At 42.6% G+C, this 22,872-nt stretch overlaps 1 protein-coding gene across 1 annotated transcript; it reads right to left on the reverse strand.

The window, feature by feature from the left end:
* Positions 1-783: 783 nt before the first annotated feature.
* ppp1r14c (protein phosphatase 1, regulatory (inhibitor) subunit 14C) lies at positions 784-21,633 on the reverse strand. The gene is made up of 4 exons (XM_083934395.1): positions 21,320-21,633; positions 5,149-5,232; positions 4,850-4,882; positions 784-3,225 (listed from the first exon to the last, which is right to left on the reverse strand). The coding sequence occupies exons 1-4, from the start codon at positions 21,554-21,556 to the stop codon at positions 3,151-3,153; spliced, it is 429 nt and encodes a 142-aa protein (XP_083790521.1). The 5' UTR covers positions 21,557-21,633; the 3' UTR covers positions 784-3,150.
* Positions 21,634-22,872: the final 1,239 nt, after the last annotated feature.

Consider the following 22,872-nt stretch of genomic DNA (forward strand, 5'->3'; position numbering starts at 1 on the left):
TGCTCTAATATGGTCCTTGTGCAGAAACACAGGCATGTGAAAGCACACGTGCCCCACACATACACACATCTCAACACATCTGAATAATGGCACATACTCAACCACACGAAAGCACCTAAAGACACAAACACTCATCAGGAATGAATAAGATAGGAGGATAAATAGGGTTCGTATCTGTCCTGTGAGCACAGCCAGAGACAGCAGCCACCTACCTTTGCAAAAACAGAAACTTGTAATTTATAAATTTCTTTTGCAGATTAACGATATACAGATATATTATTGAGCTTTTGTGACCTTTGGACAGAGCCAGGCTAGTTTCCAGTCTTTATGCTAGGCTAAGCTAACACACTGCTGGCTGTAACGCAGCCGTACACTTACCAGACAGACAAGATTGCTGTGTCTTCATACATTTACTTTCATCTAGCTCTTGACAAGAAAGCTAATATGTATATTTCCATTTTTATTTCCATGTATTTTTTTATTATGAAGCAGGTCGCAGTGGTACTTAAATACTGAAACACTCAATCCAGAGAGAAATGCACACGGACCATATTCAGAAACTGTGCATTTAACAGGCCATCAGGACTTCTACAAGGTTTAGATGATTATGTATATGTATATTTATATATAGATATATATATAGGTAGAAAGTACCGGAACAGTGCCGATACATTCTATATTACGTTAAAAAAGCAGAAGGTAATACTCCTAAGACACATATCCTTTACCCATAAAATTAAAATCACACAGGGAAGGCATCTGTTTAAACAGTACAGACTCCTTCTGCATTTTTATTATCAGCAAGAACAAACCACACACCACATTACATTTTAAAAACAAGAACGCTTATTGTGGATGTACAGAAAAAACAGAACTGCAGCTGAAAAACTGAATATTTTAGTCTTCTTAATAATAATAATAAAGGTATAAAAAGGAAAGTGTTTTTGTGAAATAAAAACCTCTGGGCCAACAAAATGTTCCCCTCGACATGCAACTTTAAAAATACATGCAAACATAAAGCTTTCTAGAATGGACACTTTCAAAATACTCTCCACATGAAATCCCATAAATTATAAAATATCAGCCTATTGCCCCTGAACTGTTTCTTGACAGAGAAAATCCTACGGAGTACCTCGACATGAGTCCTGGATGCATCTCAATGACCTAAAATGGCTTCCTCTTCAATTTTTCCTTCCAATTCACTGCTCCAGAAAACACCTGATCTTTTTCTTAAACAAATCAACCATTGCTAGCTGAGCGCAGAAAGGAAAAGCAAAGAGGATGCCACTTTAGGACGTGTACACCCCATCAATAAAGACACACACATTTCTTCCAGACACAATTCTCTGGCATCAACCGACAGTGAAAATGTGTTTTATACAACCAAAAACCTGGGAAGAACATCAAAAACAGCACCATTTTTAAAATTTTCCTGGATTCTCTCCAATGTGACTGTCACGTTGTTTCAACACAAAAAGTTCTACAAAGTTAGACATGGTAGCTAAGTCAAAAAAGTATTTTTTGCTCGATTATAAGTTCATAATATCTATACTCTTTGTCAGTGTTTTTTCTCTGTTGGTAGCATGCAAGACGGGTGCTTTGCAAGTGTTATGCTAAAATCAAACATTGCCCTGCTTTAGTCTTTGGCAGCTGAGGGTATATATCATGGGGCAGATTTAGGTCTGCTCCATTCCGGTTGTCGGTACAAGATTGACTGCTCGGAAGTTAAACCGGGCCCAACCCCACAACAGAGTCCTGATTGTACCAGAGCTTACAGGTTTCTGAATGTGTTGGTGCACATTAACAATATATAACTAAATCCGCTTCCTAAACCTGGGATTATGCCATTACAACATATTTTCTGCAACCTGGAAAAAGTTTTAAAACATCTTATTTGAAGACTCTCTGGGAATGCAGTGTCACGCTAATGACGCCATGATTTAGCACACCTTCCTTTACAGGACCTGACGGGTCAAAGGTAAAAGTTGTCAATCAGTTGTGACTCGACCTTATTTGCCTTTTAGGTTGTCAGTAGTTAAGGTTCAGTGCTGAGAAAAAAAAGTGAACTGATCCTGAATGTCCTTAAAGGCAACATCAACCACGATTAGAGAGGCAAGTTAGCAGAGTTAAGTGAACCGGGCTGTGAGAAACAACTGCAACGTATGGGCTTTGTGCTTAAACCTAAACGTCCAACTGATGTGTATTTTGACGAGGGAGAGCAATGGACAACCCAGCAGAACATTAGAAGTGAAAGGCTGCCAATCATACAGGTTTTGTAGTCTCACACAGAGAACTGCAACACCCATCATGCCTTGCTGTGGTGAAAAGTATACTAGAACAGTGAGTAAATGGCACAAATATTTTTGCCTTGCTTGCTAAAAATGTCCCCACTCTTTCCAGAGTTTACACATCACACGAGGACAGAATTGATGTAATAACGTCATTGTGCTTAAAATAAAACTCAAGATGTTCCCTTAAATTTGCGAGTACCGACAGAGTAAGGATAAGCAGGGTGACTTTAAAGTGGGACAAAAACTGTTGAAGACCACATTTCAAACACACGAATAATAAATGGCAACATACAGCACATGTTTTAAAAAGAAGTAACAGCTAAACACCTCAGTAAAAAAATGAAAAAAATCATGAAGCACTTTTTACATAGTGCTACAGATAATTTCACACCTACCGCAGTACAAACATTGTTTTACCACCTCCCCTTTCGTTGGTGTTGTAGTCTGAATGGCTGTCGGGTTTACAGCGTCAGCTTGAAACATGGCTCTGAATTGTGGAATTAGGTGTTTTTCATGTTAAAGCACAGTAGCAGTTCTGGTATGTTCCAGAGCTTGATATTTTTTATTGTGGCTGTATGCTATTTAACCATATTGGCTCTGTTTCGCTTACATACCTTTCAACAGTCAAATATAATAATAATAATACACCTTGTTATTCTACACGATTGTGAAATGAATGACTAGTGCTATATGTATGGAGTTTATGGTGCCTGTTTGCAGGTTGCAGAATAGTTACTACCGTAATTCTGTCATGTTTAGATAAGTTATTCTGTGTGATGACAGTCCATGTTGAGTGGGATAAGTAGGTGGAGCTGAGATGACGCAGTTTATGGTTGACTGATGGTTGACATCACAGCCATTATAGGCCCTTCTTAGTTGGTGCACTGAGTTTTCGCATTCCCCTTATCCTGGCCAGCAAGTCACGGACAAAGTTCTGCAAGGAAGAGAGAAAATAAGAGTCATAAAGACAGTTTGACATGCACATTCACATACTGACAAACAGCTAAATGTTCAGTTAAAAAAATATTTCTTTAATGATCTAAGATGCAATAAAGTTACAAAATCAGATTCTATAACACAGGTAAAAAAGACCATCATTTTAACCTTTAAACCTGTACCTGGCTATCTTAGCTTAGCATAAAAAGTGGAAACACGGTAAAACTGCGAGCCTGGCACTGTCCAAAAGAAAGTCCACCTACTGGCTTTAATCGAGGTGCTTGCAGACAGATTTACTTAACTTCAGACCAAACCAGACCAGCTGCTTCCCCATGTTTATGTTAAGCTAAGCTAACCAGTTGCTGGTGGTTTTATCTTTAACTTTAGCGTACATGCATTAGAGTGGTAAAAAAAGGGAAGGTGTGTTTTTCCCCAAATGTCAAATGACACATACATTTTAAATCTGCTTAACTCTAATTGTGGGGGTGAAATACTAGATTATGAAGAAACTCAATCAGTAAGGAAGGAGGACACACACTTTGGGTTTAAGCAAGAGGTTGTATTGAGGTCCACGGTGGTGTGACTGTGATGGAGAATATGTTGGAATATAATCCCCACCTCATTATATCAGGGGTGACTCCGCTCATGACCCAATTACTAATGCCTCCCCCTCCTCTACAGTCCCTCTCTGCCTCTGGCCGTCTTTCATTTATCCCTCTGCATCCCTCACTTCCTATCTCTTTGAAATAGCTTCAATCCCTCCCTCACTTTTCTAACAGTGCTCTCATTCTTTCTTTCCTACGTTTGTCACATTTGTCTCCATTGCTTGTCTTGTTTATTCCCTGCCGATGCCTTCTATGTGGGTTTGGGTTAAAATGGCATCTGCGCTACTCCGTTCTCAAGAGATTAGTGTGTGTCTGTGTGTGTGTGTGTGTGTGTGTGTGTGTGTGCGCGCGTGCGTGTGCGGGTGCGGGTGTGTGTGTGTGTGTGCGTGTGTGTGCGTTTGCATGTGCGTGTGCTTGTTTGTGTGTGTGTGCGTGTGTATGTGTGTGTGTGAGTGAGTGAGACATGTATCAGTGGCTGTCAACATGGTTTTGACACAGCTTTGGATACCACTGACCTTGAAGTGGCTGTCACAGTTTGACCTAATGCCACACGCACACACACACACACAGACCCCCCCCACACACACACACCCACACACACACACAACAGATGGACGAGATCTTTGTATCTAGAGGTAATGTGATTGGTCTGTGCTACCTGTAATCACCAAAATAGCTTAACCCTGCCTCACCCTAACCCAAACACTTAACACCTCTATACACACAAACACAAACACACACACACACACACACGTAACACATTCAAATCCCCCAATGAGCAAACAAACTTTCAGTCCTTTTAACCCTTGTTCTTATTTAGGTCAGGGTGACAGTGGAGAGAGAAAAAAAGTGTGTGTGAGTGTCACAAGACATTAATTAACTACACATACACATGTGCGGCACGTTGCTTCAACATTCAACTCTACACTGAAAATGGAATGGAGCATGTGTGCATCACTAATGTCTTTCTTTCATTGAACGTTTTTATTGTATGAAGGACGAAGTAGACATACTGACCTCTGTTGGTTTGTAGCAGTCTATTAATGATTCCTGTGTAAAAAGGGAAAACAGAGAGTTGTTGAGGCATTAGATATTTTCCGACATCATATCGACAGCGCATGGACCTTTTTTAGAGGATAAAATGTAAAATGAATGTAGAATTAGACATCAGACTGAACAAAAAGCAGTATGTGAACTGAGTGAAAGCTGGTACCTATACATGCATTCATGTACAGTATATTAAAATGGGGTTTGCTAAAACAAAATAGAAATGTAGGTGCAAACACACACACACACACACAGTCTCAGGGGTATACCTGCAGTTTACTGGCTCTCTCGTCGTCACCGTTGACCTCCAACAGGTCATCTATGTCTATCTCTACCTCTGGCATCTCTTCTTCCTGAAACACAAAAGCAGCTTTGATTAGTAAAGGGCTGAAACAGATTCATGTCAAGAAGGTAATGTAGTTAAAAGAGGAGAGGAGGCAACCAGGAAAATTAAAATGGAAAACTACAGAATCTTTGTGTTGGAATTCTATTCACAACACATCGATGCACTGACTCGTGTTTTTTTAGACACTAATCCCTCACCAAAACCAACCCTTATGACACCCTTTCTCTCACTTTAAGTTCCTCCATTTCACCTCTTTGTTCAAAACACTGTTTCCACATCTCTGCACTCCGAGCTCCAAACAAACCTGAACCTATGTTGCCCTGATAGAAGCAGACATCATATGGAAATGTCATTGTGCTATGCCGCGCTGCCGGGGCTGGGCCGTTTAGTGGCTCGGCGGTTAGAGGCTGTATTCTGCTCAACACCACTTCAAAGGTCCTGTGTTCCTCTGGTTCATTTTATTTCACCACAAGGCTTGTGCAAAAGAGGCACGCAGGGAGGATCAACCCTTTCCTCCCAGCTACCGCATGATGTATCTTCCAAACTTTCCCTTCTGGGGATTAAAGGCAGAGAAATCAAGCTGTGTCCTTTACCAACAGCTGGACTGCTCGGTAAGAACAGACAGCACGATTGCAGCAAAACTCTGCTATCCCATCCCAGTATCACTAGGAAATACATCCAAATTGGATGTTTCTTTGCCTCACAATTTAAGGGTGTACGGGTGTGCAGCAAATGGAACTTTAATGCCGTAGACCACCGTTTCCGACCTGCTGCAGACCTTTAATTATGTTTGCCTTTTTATTACCCATAATCACTGCCTTTCCCTAATTTTAAACAAGTGGTTTAGTTGCCGGACCTGAACCGTACCTAAATCGTTTGCCATATCAAGAACTTGCAAGACTTCAATTAACATTATTTGATGTTGGCATTGGACTTTAATACTGAATGGGATTTGTAGAATTGTCCAATATGGACGTTCTTGTGTTCCTGGCTATTCAGCATTTATTTCTACTACATCCCAGTGCAATATTCTCTTAACTAACATATTCCACCAGTGCAGCCAGGCTCCAATAAAGAGGAATGTTCAAGCACCATTTAATATAACTTTTGATAATCCCACTGAGAATCTACACCAAACTCTTCAGCTACTTGAAGCTGATCGCTCATTTAACTGGTCATATCACTGAATCATAACGGCTCTCTACAATCCATGACCCCATATAAAAACCAACGTCAGCTGTTTCCAGCAAAAAAAACAGCCGACTTCCCAAAGAGCCAAAGCAAATAAGTGGCTGATGATGAGCCCGTCATATATACAGGTTTTGTTGCTCTTGTGTTTGAAGTTTTCCCATGCCCTCGATGATTGATCATTGGTTCAATGGTTCTCTAAAATGCTCATAACCTACCTAGAAATAAAGCAGTGCTATTGTAGATTGAACACCCTAGTTGATGCAGCAAACAAAACCATTTGTGATGCATGGTGGATGAACCCTAGTTCTCTTTGCCCAGGATGCTACAACACTAAAACAGTTTCCAGTTTTAAAGTGCGCCGTGTGTGTTTATGCGTGCGTGCCTGCATGCATGCGTGCGTGTGTGTCTGTTTGTGTGTGTGTGTGTATGTGCGTTTGTGTGTGTGTGTGTGTGTGTGTGTGCGTGTGTGTATGTGCGTTTGTGTTTGTGTGTGTGTGCGTGCCTGCGTGCGTGCGTGCGTGCGTGTTTGTTTGTGCGTTTGTGTGTGTGTATGTGTGTGTGTGTGTGTGTTTGTGTGTGTGTGTGTGTGTGTGCGTTTATGTGCTCTCAGAGGGCCCTGTTATGCTTTTGCCTGGAGCGAGCACTGGTATTCAGACACAGTAACGGCGAGGATGGAAGGACGATTTGATTTTAGCTCTCAGCGTTAGAAGCTCAGTCACTGTAATTTCAATTTTTGCGTGGGTGGGTTGATGTGCACAGAATAGAATTAGCCCACAGTTATACCTTTGAAATTACAATACCAAATGTAAGGCAAGTGGTATGCGTGGTACATTGTGCGCTATGCACAGATGACTACAGATGAATTACCTATTACCAACTGTATTTCATATCAATCATTTACTGTGAGGATGGATATAAAAGAGCAGGAATGCTTCAGGTTAGCAATAAACACTAACCTCAAAAAGTCCACATGACATCCGTGACACTCACACATTGGTTGCACATATGTCATTTGCAATTGTTAATACATACATACACACACACACTTGACAAACATACACACATTGGAACAGAAGGCTTCCCTACCTTCGCCCTCATTCCTGAGCCGTTAAGAGGCATTTACACAACCTGCATTTTAAGCATCTCAGTCTCTCTACAGACGAACGTCCTCTTCGACCTCTTCCTCTGAAATCTCCCTCCGAGTCTTAGCAAGAGGGTCTCGCTCTGAAATCCCCCCTCATTAAGGAAACAGAAAAGACAGGTGGCGAAAGGAGTGGAATGTGGCAGAACGTATCAAAGCCTGTCATCTATGTATGAGCACTGTGGAACCAGAGGACCGGGGTTATATGCAAATGTAAAAGAAAAAAAAAAGCAACATCAGAGGACTTGGAGATAAATAGATGGATGCTGTTGCCATTTAAAATTCTCAGATGATTAGTCTTTGACTTTTTGGCATCTGTCATACCATATAAAATGATTATGCAATAGAAATGTGCAATTTTTGATGTAAAAACTGGCTAGGCAAGATCATTTTCTGTGATTGAAGAATCAATTTTGAGTCTGTTATAAATAAGAAAGCTGCTTAATATCACAATTATGGAGAAAATATGCAACAAAGATAAATGAATGCTGCTAAAAGGTAGCAGAGTAGCAGTAACTGCCATCTCTGTAGCCTCTGACTGGTTAAAATAATGTGATTCGAAATAGTTACGCTATCTTAACCTTTAAATCACATATTACACATATTATATGTATTAAAATATAGATGAATTTATAATCTCATTAGCTCAAATAGACAAGAAAGCTGAAGAAACAAAAACACATTTTGTTTCTTTAGTTGTAATTTTCCAGAGACAAGTATCTATATTGTTAGAGGATTTATGTAAAGACTGTGGTTGCCATTCATAATAAGGCTACAAAGGCAACTCAGGACAGGTTGAGAAAATCCTTGGGTGACTTTTTAGAAAAGCTGAAAAAATGGCCAAGCAACAATACTCTCAGAGTTTGCATGTTCTCCCCGTGTTTGCGTGGGTTTTCTCCGGGTTCTCCGGTTTCCTCCCACAGTCCAAAGACATGCAGGTGTTCGGTTCATTGATGATTCTAAATCGCCCGTAGGTGTGAATGGTTGTCTGTCTGTGTGCGTCTCTATGTGCCCTGTGATAGACTGGCGTCCTGTCCAGGGTGGACCCCGCCTCACTCCCTATGTCAGCTGGGATCGTCTCCAGCCCCTTGCGACCCCCACAGGGACAAGCGGATGAAGATGAATGAATGAATGAACAATACTCTCAATTTAGGCCCCAAAAACATTCACGAGAGGTTTCATGCCCTTAAGAGACATGAAACCCATTACATATCCAAACTAGAATTTCAGGAATCAATCATTACTATCACCTGCTGCTTCGTCAAAGCTCAGCTTGTTACACCTGGCTGCAGCTACCTGCCAGTTCTGAAATGTTAGCAGGGCACAGAGATCATGGCCCTGGTCACGAATGACAGTAACAAGATATGATATGTATTAAAAAAAAAACTACATTGAGTGGTGTCGTGCTCGCATACTGTGGTCTGTACGTTTTCATAGGCTACAGAAAGAAGCTTTAACCTAATAATAGAGATGAATAAGTGAATCTATCTATAGATGATTATCACTCAATGTGTGTGTGTGTGTGTGTGTGTGTGTGTGTGTGTGTGTGTGTGTGTGTGTGTGTGTGTGTGTGTGTGTGTGTGTGTGTGTGTGTGTGTGTGTGTGTGTGTGTGTGTGTGTGTGTGTGTGTGTGTGTGTGTGTGTCTGACTATTCCACTCGTCAGCAGGCAGTCTGTCACCCTCTGTCACTGTGATTGGTGATGACTGGGGCAAGCGCGGCCTGTGTGTGTGTGAAGCACGACTGCAGGCAATCGCCAACGACGTGCCAATCTTCACACACGGACAGACACAAGTTTTTGCCACTATAAATCAGAGGAAGCCCTTACCACTGGGCTTTGTGAGAAAGCATCTAAGTGCGTTAAATACACTGCATGCAATGACGACAGTGGAAACACTCACACACTTAACATGCAGATAAACACTGAACTTGTCCTGCTGGTGATCTGAGAGCCTGAAATAGTTAAGGTCACACCCACTGCCCCAGAGGCAAATCATTTTTCCATCTAGCCAACAGTGGAAGGGTGACAAAATGACAGCGCACAATGCTAGGAGACGTAAAGGGACAGGAAAGACACACACACACACATGCACATCCTCACAGGAATACATTCAAAATAGTGCCGACACAATATTTGTATTTGTGCTGATTTTGTGAGACAGTAGAAAGAGGCACATGGCACAAGAACTCTCATACAGAACCTCATCATTTTGAGTATATAGGACATTCACACAACAAATAAAATTATGATTAAATTAATTCATTTTGGTTGTAGTGTTAAGGGACACTATTAGCACACAATGTGACACATTTGGAAAAAAATGGCGCATGTGTTGGCAACCAGTTCGGAAAACAAAAATAAAACGAAGAAACAGATGCATGAAAAATCATTTTTGCGAGATGTTGCTAATGTTGTAAAATTTGAAATTGCTATCTCTCTGTGCATAGTGCATTCCTTGTTGTTATTTGCATTATGTTAAAGGCCTACACCATTAATTTATAGTGTGAAATTGGCAAGCAATAAGAGTTTTGTGTCCGTGCAGACAGTATTAGAGAGGACAGAAGCACCATTTGTTTTAATTTTGCAGATGAGAGCAAAGTTGTGTCTCTGCATACACATGAGAAGAAAGACACAGTCATGAAAAGAGAGTTAGTGTGTGCAAGATAGATAACAAGGAGCAAAGTGTTTGTTGCGACGAATGCAACTTTGAGTCGACTTTGTGTGAGGGCCAGCGAGCGAAAGAGAGCGAGACAGGCCAGTCAGTGTGTTTTGTTTTTGTGTTTGCGCGGAGAAAGTGTGTGCACGTGTCACACTTGTTTTTCACCCACAGCTAAGCAGCCAGCAGCGTTTTCAGTCTGGTTAGCCTGTGATGAGGTGAATCAAAACTAATGTAGCGGCCCGACCCAGTGACTCACCGCAAACTCTATTCAGGCTCTATGCAAACACTCTCTCCGCGAACAAAGAGTCAAACTAATTGTGACAGGAAATCACTTCCCTCTGCCAAGTGATTCATAATTATCCCTACCCTACCTACATGAACTAGAATTACCTGTTGCATTGAGCGGTGGCTAAGATTTCCCAAAGAGATAATTGCTAATGCCAGTTATATAGACAGATTTTGTTTTTCAGTTCTATGTTAAGTATGCCCTGCACGTAAGTCCACAATCTACAAAAAACAATACAACTGACACACTGAGAGATGAGTAGCCACAGCTCTACAGCAAAGGAATAAAGGAAAGGGAAAAAAGGAATAATTGACTAACCTGCCACATTTCGTTTTTTTACCCCAGTTTATTTTTGACCGAGCTGCGATTCAAATTGAATCAATGCGAGATTGCTGATATTTTAAAACGATTATGAGAAAGACAAAGAAATTAGAAACTGTAGCAAGCTAACTTCCCTCAAATATACATTATAGCCTTCAACTCAACTGGTCGGTTGAATGCTAGCTTTGACTTTATGACCTCTGTTATACCATATCAAATTATTATGCCTTAGAAATGTGCAATTTTGGAAGAAAATAACATAAAAGTCACAGCCAGTACGGCCTATATATAAAATATATAAGATAACATAGGTTGCACAGGTAATAAACACGCAAGCAAATGTGTTGATCTAGCTAGGAGAAGACTGTATTATGAAGAAAGAGAAATGCCATTGATTATTTTGCCTGTAATGATATGGGGTATTGAGATGAAGTGCCTCTGTAGCACATAATGTGGCCGACTTTGGCAGATCTATCATATAACCTCAATAATATTGAGTGCGCACACAGTCTGAAAAGGTTTCCAAGAGAAGTTATCTGGTTATTAAAGTACCCCCCACACCGTCTTTAAATACAGCTCTGTACGCAAGCACTGAAGATTAAAATAGAAGGGGGGGGGGGTGTTTGTGGGACAGGAAGAAATTAAGGTGAATTTTGATAGTAAGAAGATGCTAAACTATTCAGATTACTGTATATTGTAAAGGAAAAGTCATTAAACAGTATGGCATAAGACAGAAAAGAAAGCAAATGAATGAAAGTTAAACAATGAAACAACAGGATCTTATGCAGAGATGAGAGTAACAGAGAGGTAAGAAAGAAGGGAAGTGAGAAGAAATGAAGAGAGCTTGCGAGAGAGAAATGTATGAGAGCGGTAATTAAGATACATAAGAGGAGAAAATAAGATGCAGGGAGATGGGGAGCGCACAGATAAGTGGGTCACTGTGATGATGAGGCAGAGGAGGATTGCGCAACACAGTAAAACCTCACAGCTCAGCTTTCTTCCTCTCTCTACACGCTGCCATGCTGTGTCACATCAAAGGGCTGAATTCATCTTAGGAGACTGTGTGAGCTGAGGGAGAGAGCCAAACTACTGCACGCCAGAGAACGGAGAGGGAGCATGGGACAAGTAAAAAAAAGAAAAAAAGCTGAGAGGTCTAGAGAGCATCAAGGTAAACAAGAGGACAAAGGTTTCCATGTCTCACAAAGTACAGTTAAACAAAAAATAACCCTGGAACGGTAATGACAGAAGGTGCAATTGTAGAAAGGAGAAAAATGTCTGGACAGCAGTTTTGCCCCCCCTTCCTCCATCTTTGGGCACCTCCCTCCTCCCCTCCGGCGATGCAATTTGCTGAAACCATACAGCACGGATGATGTGACTTCACTGGATAAAGTTAGATGCTGCAGCAAAAGCTCTTTCCCACGCTGATTCAGCTGCACTCTAGAGGACATTGTATATCAGAGAGGTGAGCTGGAGGGGTTGAGAGGCGGGAATTAAGTCAATTCCAGTCAAAAAAAAGCAATGATGCTGAATTTTGGAAGCTCATCAAGATAATAATACAAATGTCTTAATCATTCATTCGCTGCTCATCGTGGTGGTTGTGGTTGTGGTGGTCCTGGGATGGTTTCAATCAACATGCTCACAGGTCAGCTAGGTGGTGGTGTCCAACCATGTCCTCGTCTTGCTTGTGTTAAATCCTGATCATTGTCTTGGGAGAAAGCCACAAAGTCAGACGTATCCTAGAGCCAGGACTGCGAGGGTTTAGTCTTCTAGATGTCGATGGTCTAGTTTTTGATACACAGTGGCGGTAAGCGTTGGATTTCATGTGTTAGAAATGGTATGTGTTTTCTGTTCCTGTCTAGATGGTAATCCAAAAATTTCCGAAATGCTTACGAGATGGTTGAGGTCAGGCATTAATATTAAATGGGTAAAGTTAGGTGGTCGCGGTTAGGCCTTGACATTAAATGGTTAAAGTTAGGTGGTCGGACGACAGGCTTTGACCTTGAATCGGTTTTCGTGCAGCGAGTTTCGCAAGAGTTTTCGCAAATTCAGTGTTACCATCTAGGAAAGAAATGGGTCTGACCATTTCTGTAAGCTGACATCCGCGCCCACTTCATGCAGTGATTGGCCCGCCGTGCAGACAGGAGCCAGACCTCTCTCTCCTTTTTCATTTGTCACACAACTATTTTTTTCATATGAACACCCAAGTGTCTTCCAAGAGAGAGATATTTAAACACGGTGAATATCATGTACGTCATAGTTAGATGGACCGCATCATCTGCTGACTCTCCCCGACCTCAGAAGCAACTTGATGTACATAAACAGTAGATGTGACAAGGGGCCTCCTTACTGGCATCTCATGTCCACCTTCAACAATTCTTTCTTACAGCCTCGTGTAGCAGCTGCTGACATACTGTGTTATGCTATTCCTGTACAAGGTCAAAATCCCTTAATATCGCCTCATCTTCTTATGGTCAAAATCCTGATCTAAAGCTCAGACCAAGTATTGTTGTGGATTCAACCATGAAACTGTCAGCATCTGTCTTGTGACTCAATTTCACAGTTTTGTGATTCGGGGGCGCATGATTCATTTTACTGTGTTTACCAGGCACACAGTTCCTCCCTGAGGCCAATGTATTGACAGCTGGAGCCCATTTGGACCTTTCCTCTCAGTGCAAAGCAAAGCTTACAGTCAAACTGGACACAAAACGTCAATAGCAGCAGGGTCATACGCTGTCAGCCAATCAAATTAATGGATTTATTCAAATTCGGAAGCGCTTAGAAAACTCTTTGTTGTGGGGACATAGAGCGTACGCAGGGATTTAGACGTGACAACTTAAATTTACCAGGAAAGAGTTCTTTTTTACACATTTACTGATCGGATCCGTCGCTGCCAAATGAGCACACTCCTTCAGAGCATGAAGCGGTGGACGTACAAGTAAACTAAACGTCCATATGAACACTCCCCACTAACTTTGAAAGTCAAAACAATAATCTTCCTTCTCTGTCTCCCTCTCACAGACGCGTGTGAATGACGACAGTGTTTTTGCATCTTTATTTTCCGACAGTGCCAACCACAGAGAGTGAGTCAGTGTTTGTACACAGCCAGTTTATAAATGTGTCGGCCCACTGACAATGAAACCAGTCATTAAGTGGATCGTCTTGGGATGGGAGGGGAAGAAAAGAAAGTCAGCGTGTGAGTGTGAAAATTCTCCTGTTTCCTACCTTTCATGGTCTCAGAGGCTTTCCATTTTTTGTTACTCTGGTTTGTACGATTTGCATCTGACATGTCACTCGATTGTGATGGCCAATTGCACTTGACATTTTAAGATCTTTTTTGTGTGTTTTGGGATTGGATGGCTTTATTGGCAAGACCTATAATTCAAGTTAATAACCTGCCGACATTTGTTCTTTCCAGATAATTATATTTTTCACCCTACCCATCTTTATTTTTTTCTTATATGCAGCAGGCAGACTGACATGCCTCCCTGGGGTTTGTAGAAACATCTGAAACCACCATGACAGCATTGTCGTATCAGTTAAACAGTTAAACCCATAAACACAGCATGCAGGTTTAGGAGAAGGGGGAACCATGAAAGACGAGCAGGAAAGGCGTAGGCTGATGGCAAGAACAAAAAAAAAAAAGATTTTTCTTTTATCATTATTTTACATTTTGAAGCAATGCTATATTTCTGCCCTGTGTTCTGTGGTGGCATCATTCTCAGTGACATTATCACACTGTCGATGTAGCAATTAAACCTTTTTGTACATTTGGAAGGCATATGTTGTTAACAGTGTCAACTACAGACATAAAATGGCTAATCTACATGTATGTAAAGCCACAGGATGACAGCAGAACAAAACTGCTCAGAGGAGAATCTCAGAGAGGAGGAGGCAAAGGAGTATAAAAAAAAAACAGGTGGGTGGGTGTCCCAGTGGTTGGGAAGTCGAGACGAGAGAGGGGAGGTAAAGTGTAGAGGACGACGTCAGGATGAAGCATGTTAGAGCGATGACAAAAAGGGGAACAAACACATTGTAACCTTTGTACTAGCTGTTGCTTTTAAGACAGACATTTGACGCCTCTCTGCTGTTTATAACTGTTATAACAGCTGCTAGCTATCTGCTCGCTAAAAGGTCTTCTCGTCAACACCTCTGATTTGTTTAGCAGCAGACGCATGTGTCTGCAGGTGCGACGTGAAATGTGTCAACGCGTGCTCTGACACAGACCCTAAGTGAGCATCTATTTTTGGTTTGTGCAATTTACAATGGCGGGGAGGTAAATGTCTGCCATCCCAAGTACAGATAACAAACACAACAATGACCTTCCCCCGACAGATCCATAAACACATCAGGATCACCCATTGAAACAAACATCCAGTTGACTAAATCTCCCAATGAGTGGACCTGTCAGCCCGGCTGTTATTAAATTAATGGTGGCCATTCTGGATCCAAGTTTATAATGCGCGTGCATGTAGGTTTCTTCCTCTTTTTCCGCTTTTCTTCCCACAGTGCTCTTTTCTTTTTGTTCAGCTGATTAGCCAACCATGCTGGGATTTTCAAAATAATGAGGTAATCTTAGCCCACTTCCTGTCATCAGTCATAGTGAGACGTATTCAATTGATCACTGAATTGAATCACATCCATCAAGTCAGAGGTGATGGATGCATATGTAATGGGCTAATGAAGGGGGAAAGACACCCCTTTATTCCCGTTTATCCCCTGCGTGCTATTCCTTACCCTATTGAACATTGCTAATGACTTGGCTTAAATTGCACTGTTTACTCCTCTGCTGCCCAATGAGGTTCACATAATACACAGCCGTGCTCCTTCCCAGCAAGAAAAACATGAAAGGCGAGCAAAGGGGGGATGTTATTGACAAGGTCACGGGAAAAGCAGGAGAGGGGGAGGAGAGGGGATAAACATACAGACACAGCCACACACACACACACACACACACACACACACACACACACACACAAACACACCGCCTTGAGACAGCCCTCCTACACAAAACAGTGTGGAAATGACCCCGTTGTGATGACGATCCAGAGAGAAAGAGAGTAGCAGACATAGTTAGTTTTATTATGCTCCATCTCTTAGTTCCATTTGCTCCATTTGGTCCAAATATATACACCGACCTGTGTGTGTTTGTGTGTGTGTGTGCGTGTGTGTGTGTTTGTGTGTGTGTGTGTGTGTGTGTGTGTGTGTGTGTGTGTGTGTGTGTGTGTGTGTGTGTGTGTGTGTGTGTGTGTGTGTGTGTGTGTGTGTGTGTGTGTGTGTGTGTGTGTGTGTGTGTGTGTGTGTGTGTGTGTGTGTGTGTGTGTGTGTGTGTGTTACAATAGAGTACAAGGGCTCATGCTCATCCATTCATGGAAAAGTGCCCCTGATCGCTAACCACCCCATATCTGCCAAAGAGCAGCGGAATATCATCAACCCAAAAAGCATATATGGTCTCTGTTACACACATCCATATAAACCCACGGACACAAACAAACAAGGCCCGAGGGGGCAGAGCACTGCACGTCGGCCTGGTCTGCACTCGCACACATGAATAAGCATCATTGAGTGGGGCTCTATTGACGCAGAGCCATGAAAAAGTAGGGCATTACAGAGTCTCTCTCCCCTTATTCTGCAGCATGCACCCCAACAACACACACACACGGGAAACTTCAAAGTCAGATTTACAGCTCTAATAATCTCTCTGTCTGTCTGTCTGTTTCTCAGAAGCCTCCATTGATTGCGTTGAGGTGACACATTCTGCATTTTAATCACCCAGAGTTGACCACTGCATTAATCTGCACTCCCAACACAGTCTGGTAAGGTCTCTGACAGTGGGCTGCTGAAAGAGTGAGTGGGTGAGTGTTGTCATTTTTTTTATTAATTAGAAAAATGCCAACAATTGTTTGGTTTCAGCTTCTCAAATGTGGAGATTTGCTGCTTTTCTTTGTCGAGTGTTACAATAAATAGATTTTTGACTGTTGCTTAAACAATATGGGCCATGTGAGGACACCCCCTTAGGCTTTAGGAGATTTGCATAGGCACCTTGAACTTTTTTTCTTACATATCTTAAGTCAAATGAATCAACAAGTAATCAAGAAACAGATTAATGAATATTGAAAATAATCTACCCTACAGTAGATAGAGGTTGATTACCAATCTAAATGATAATTTATGGACCAAAACATAACCAGTGAGGAGAAGTATTCTGCTGTTGGAGGGAGAAAACAACTGCAGCACTTTATCTATAGTGTAATGCAATTTAGCAATGGCTGTCAGACAACAACATAGCTGAAAATGAAAGAGAGAATACAATGCTATAGTCCGTGGCTCCACTGTATTAAGAGCTGTTCTGGGAGCACTTGGGTCCTTGGCTTTTCACGCTCCTTCTCTCTTCTCTCTCCTTTTCTCTTTCGCTCTAAGTCACCCCTCCACTCTGTCCTTTGAAAATGAACAGAGGCAACGTATCCCAGTAGAGCAGAGGGGATCCATCTCTGACAGAACTCACCTTCTGTAATACTATCGCCCAGAGAGGTTGGGAGAGACAGAGGCTCAAAGCAAAGTCAAATATTTTAATGAAAGAGAGTAAGATACAGAAAGAGGAAAACATACCATTAAGATAGAAAATATTGATTTGTTAAGTGAGTGTATTGTCCTCAAGGTTAAATAAATGTAACCTTAACAATTTGGGATAAATGCTAATTAGCTTTATTGCGAAACATTAGATAAGAAGATTGATATGGCTCTTATGTCTGTACACTGAAAATCAATCTACCTCTAGCAGAGGGTTAGCTTAGCATGGCATGGACACTGGAAACATGTGGAAACGAGTAGTCTGGCTCTGGAGCAACACTTTAGTCTATAAATGCATTAAACATACAAGACCTAATGTGTTACGTAATGAGCTTTAAAGGTGGTGGTAGGTGGATTTTGTTCCCGCCAGCCTAGCTGTCCCTTTCAATCTTTATGCTAAGATATGCTAACGACAACCGTAGCTTCATATTTAGCGCAGCACCATGAAGTGGTGACATTTTGAGCAATATGCTTATTTCTTGCAAACTATTCCTTTTATGGCGATGCCTTAAATCATCATTTGTGAGGGGCAGCACAGTGGTGTCGTGGTTAGCACTGGTTACCAAGAGGGTTTCTGGTTTGAATCCGGGCAGGGGCCCTTCTGTGTGGAGATTGCATGTTCTCCCTGTGTCTGCGTGGGTTATCTCCGGGTTCTTCCTCCCACAGTCCAAAGACATGCACGTGTTAGGTTAATTGATGACTCTAAATTGCCCGTAGGTGTGAATGTGAGTGTGAAGGGTTGTCTGTCTCTGTTTGTCTCTATGTGCCCTGTGATAGACTGGCGTCCTGTCCTGTACCCCGCCTCACGTCCGATGTCGGCTGGGATCGGCTCCTGCGACCTTGATAGGGACAAGCGGTTGGAGATGGATGGATGGATGGATGGATGAATCTTAGTTTGTTGACTTGCCGTTATTGTGTGGGAATAATTTAGATCTTTACACTTTCCTGGGTTTTTCAACCTACGACCTGAGACATGTTTTGGACGGGACAATTTGGTAACAGAGATTCTAATCTACCTGTTATTGAAAACAAAATTAAATTTCATCTGAGTTAACTCGATCTGCACTCCATTACCTTCAGCATCCGCACACAGCATCAACCCCCAGAGACAAACACAAACACACACTGGGATGCTCTGTAGTATCAGGTTTTCTCTTATGAAACTGATACAGTGGCTGACCTTTAAGCCAGATCAGCACTGCTGCTAATCAGCATTCTCTCCCTCTCTCTATCACACACTTAGCCACCACAACAAATACACACCTGTGTCTATCTTAGGTCTGAACATGGAGGTGTTAACAGGCATGAAGGTGAGTGTGACTTCCTGTTTGCAGTCATGTGACCAAACATCATCAGTGAAGCAGTACAGTCCACCCGCTCTAACACTGCTGTCATGTTTCTATTCATGGATGAATAGATGAAAGTAATCCTTAACAATGCACCGCGGTGACAACGTGTCAAAAATACTGATGTAGTGGTCTCATTACCTTCTGTCCTCTGAAATGCTGCCAGCTTTCATGTCTTTCTACCACTAGTCAACACTGCGCTTATTGCAGCAGCCAGCATGATATCATACTGGCAACTGCGCCGGAGAGCCAAGGTAATATCATGTGATATTATCCCATTTGCCTCGTGAAAGGCATAATATGAGGAGGTGTCATGCTGCTGGGAATTTCTACTGAAATCTGAATTGAAGGGAAAAGAGACAAGAGAAATGAGAGACTGCAGTCTTTGTTAACAGTAATGCTACAATAAAACATTGATTTCCACCCAGAAATCACTGCAGAGATTGATTGCAGCACTCTGGCAAAACAGTGACCATTGAGCTCTATACACATTTGCATTAAACAAATCAAAGGTTACCATCCATTGGAAGTGAAAGGTACATTTGGCATGACCGCAATATGACTCTCTGCACGCGGCGCACTCCAGCCCTCATTGGCATATCAAATACATCAGTCGATTCCATGCTAGGAAAGCATCATACGACTTGTAGATCAAGTGCACCTGCTGACTGCAGACTGACATGCAGCCAAGAGCTCAGCCGGCTTTGAAATGTAAACCAGTCCACACTCAAACAGACTATGCAACTCTTTTCAACTTAAGTGGGAACCATAGCAGTACGGTAAAGTTAGGAGGAAGCGTTCAAACAAGATGACAGCCTTAAAAACAAAACAAAAAAAACCCAGCAGCCTAGGGTTATAGATGGCTCCAGAAAAATTCACTTTCGGGGAAAGTAGATGGAAGCAGTTTGGAGCTTTGAGAAATCGCAGTGGCTTCGCACACATGCAGACAGCCTATTTGCCTTCAGTATGGGGAAGAAATATTTGCATTGCAATGCTGTGAGCAGACAGACCACTGGCAAGGACAATAATGTTCTGATGTTGACGTTCAGTGTCCTGCTGTGATTTGTGCAGGTGTTTCCCTTCTGCACATGCGCACACACTGCAATCAATCTAAGTAATAGTCAGAGATGCAGCATATTGCATAAATAAATAACCGCATGCACACTAACCAGTATTTAAGTAAAACACAACCTCACAGTGTAGGTGCATGTGGGCAGTAGAGTGTGGATTCACGCTTACACCGTCTGTTTCATCACCCATTGGCTGAGTGTGAGGCGACAGACTGACTGTATGCGCGCGGCGTGCATTCGTGCATATGTGTGCACTTGTGCAGACCCTCTGTTGCGAGGAAGGGGGTCAGAGCCAAAGGAGGTGATTGGTTGGTGAGGAGAGTCACAGCATCAGCACATCCTTAACCCACTGCCCTTCTTTCCTCTCCTCCAGTCCAACCCCCCACCCCTCCATTCACTTGGATCTGGCAGCATACTATGGGGCATACACACACATGCACTGACACATCACCTATAGAATCCCTCTCTTTCTGCACCCCCAACACTCTCTCACTCTCTCTCTCCCTCCCTCTCTCTCCCTCTCACTCTCTCTCTCCCTCCCTCTCTCTCCCGCTCTCTCTCTCCCCCGCAGGCGCAAATCTCCTTATGCCCCCCCCCCCCCCCCCCACCCTTTAAATGTTAAAATATTCGACTTGTGAACGTGGGAGCTTAGAGTAACCTGTCAATATCGTCTGGCCACAGATCATCCCTCGAAGGGTGGATAGGGGGTTTATAAAGGTCGGGAATCGGCCTCAAAAACAGACTGGGCAATTCATTCCAACACATTGAGTGTGGGTTCACGCAAACAGTGAAACAGAAACGCTATCGTTTCTCAGTCTACAACTTGAACACGATCGGAAAAACGGACAAAAACCCCCTCCAAAAAAAAAAAAGGACCAATGCGACTGGTGCGTAAAAGGCGCAATCGTGCGGTTTCTCTCTCACTCCCCGTTTCATTCTCGATTCAGTTAAACAGTCAACTCTCTCTATCTCAGCGACAAGAGAGGAGACAATACATTGTGTCAAAAGTCAAGAGTGTAAAGAGCAACATTATTAAACCAGACAGCTTTTGTGTCGCTCAGACGCCGCTGCTGTTCTCGACCTCGGTATCAGCGCTGCAGAGGACAAAGAGACACCGATAAACCACAGAGACACGGGCTGTTTAATGGAGGATGTTGGGGTTCGCTGTAAATATATGGGTGCCCTTTTTTCCCCCGATGCCTTTGCAAAGACAGGTGAGGGCATTGGAAATCACACTGTGCAGCACGGAGACGAGGTGCAGTGTTAGCTGAGCCAGGTAATGCAACTCGAGGCAGACAGCCAGTGTAAATCCGATCAAACACAGCGGGTGTTCCCCAATGAATTATATTGAGTGAGTCCAAATGTGACATAAGGTTGGGTGTGAGCCACAAACCCATCAAATTAATAAAGCAGGTGTCCAGGACCATTTTCTCCGTGACATGCTGTCCACCTGCCTAAATGTCTGTATGTTTTATGTTTTTTAAGGTGTCGGGGATGTATTACCCTCCACTCACCTCACAGTCATACAACTCGCTGAGCTGCTCGATGATCCACTCCTCCAGGACGAGTCTTTTCCGCAGCTCTTTCCTGTCGTACTTGACCGTCACTTTGCCTTGTCTCTTCTGGACCGGGTCGTCTGCGGTGATGGGGCCGCCGGACCCCACGCAGCCAACTCCGGGCGCACCTTGGAAGAAGACGCGGCTGCCGGCGGTGGGCAACGGGGCGCTCGTCTCGGTGCTGGCGGCCGACATTTCGGGTATGCGAGGGCTTGTTGGTTAAGAAATGCGTGAATGAGTGGGGACCGCTGTGCTGAGTGAGAGACTGCGAGCTGCACAGCAGACAGGAGAATGGTGAGGAGCTTTTAAACAGCTGCTATTTAAAGCGCAGCGCCGGAGACAGCGGAGAAGGCGGAGCGTACACTGTAAAAAACGAAAGAAAGAAAGAAAGTCAAAAAAGGAGCATTTGAAAGCTAAGGCGCTTGTCTTGTGTCTTTCCCATTCTTAAAAAAAGAGCATATAAATGATTCAACTCCACAAATTTTCCAAGGGACTTAACAGCATTAATTGTAAACCATGACAGGACATGCCCATTTTGCAAAAATTGGAGCATATTGAGCGAAGTTCTGCAATTATTGTAAATGAGGACACTTGAAATGGCTCTGATGCCTGTTTTAGAAGCAGAAATATGTTTAATGAGTGGAGTGGTCCAAGTCTTTCTTAAGTCGGGGCATTTTTTTGCAGTGCGACAGCCAAATTCCATCAATGGTGCTTGTCTGTGCACCGGTGCGCGCTGGAGAGGAGCAGATGCTGGAAAGCTTCATCAGATTGTCTTTCCCGATTCCAGCCAAGCTACTATACCACCTCCTGTTATTATTCATGCATTGATCCATTGAGTATTTGTGTGTGTGTGATCTACATATTTGTAGAAAGGGCTTACATGGATACCTGACACGAGAGCATGTTTTCAATGAGACTATTCTGAGCTTTTGCGCCACCTATTGGTCATTGGGAGAATCTTTTTCAATTATTAGTATTATTTGTTTTCCATTAACACTGAATGAAAAATCCTCAGCATAAGCTTGTTCATATGGATACAGTATACAGAACATAAAACATCGAAATTTAAAACACATAAAGGTCATTTAAAACATGTGAAAGATGGTTACAGTTACAGAAGTTACAGTGCAGTTTACTGAAAAGCAGCAGCAAATAGAAAAGTCTTCAGTCTTGATGTTCAAGGACTAAGAGTTGCAGCAGATCTGCAGTTTTCAGGAAGTTTATTCCAGATTTGTGGAGCATAAAAACTGCCTCTCCATGTTTAGTCCTGACTCTGGGGACACAGCAGACCTGACCCAGAGGATCTGAGAGGTCTGGATGGTTGAAATGTATTTTGGCCCTAAACCATTCAGTGCTTTGGTAAACCAACCAACCAACAGTATTTTGAAATCAGTTCTTTCAGAGACAGGATGCAAGTGTAAAGATCTGAGGACTGGAGTGATATGATCGACTTTTTTGGTCCCTACAGAACATCTCTTAAATTAAAAAAACAAACCAACTTTACAGAGTCA

Source organism: Echiichthys vipera (genome assembly GCF_963691815.1).
Source record: "Echiichthys vipera genome assembly, chromosome: 19".
Lineage (NCBI taxonomy): Eukaryota > Metazoa > Chordata > Actinopteri > Perciformes > Trachinidae > Echiichthys > Echiichthys vipera.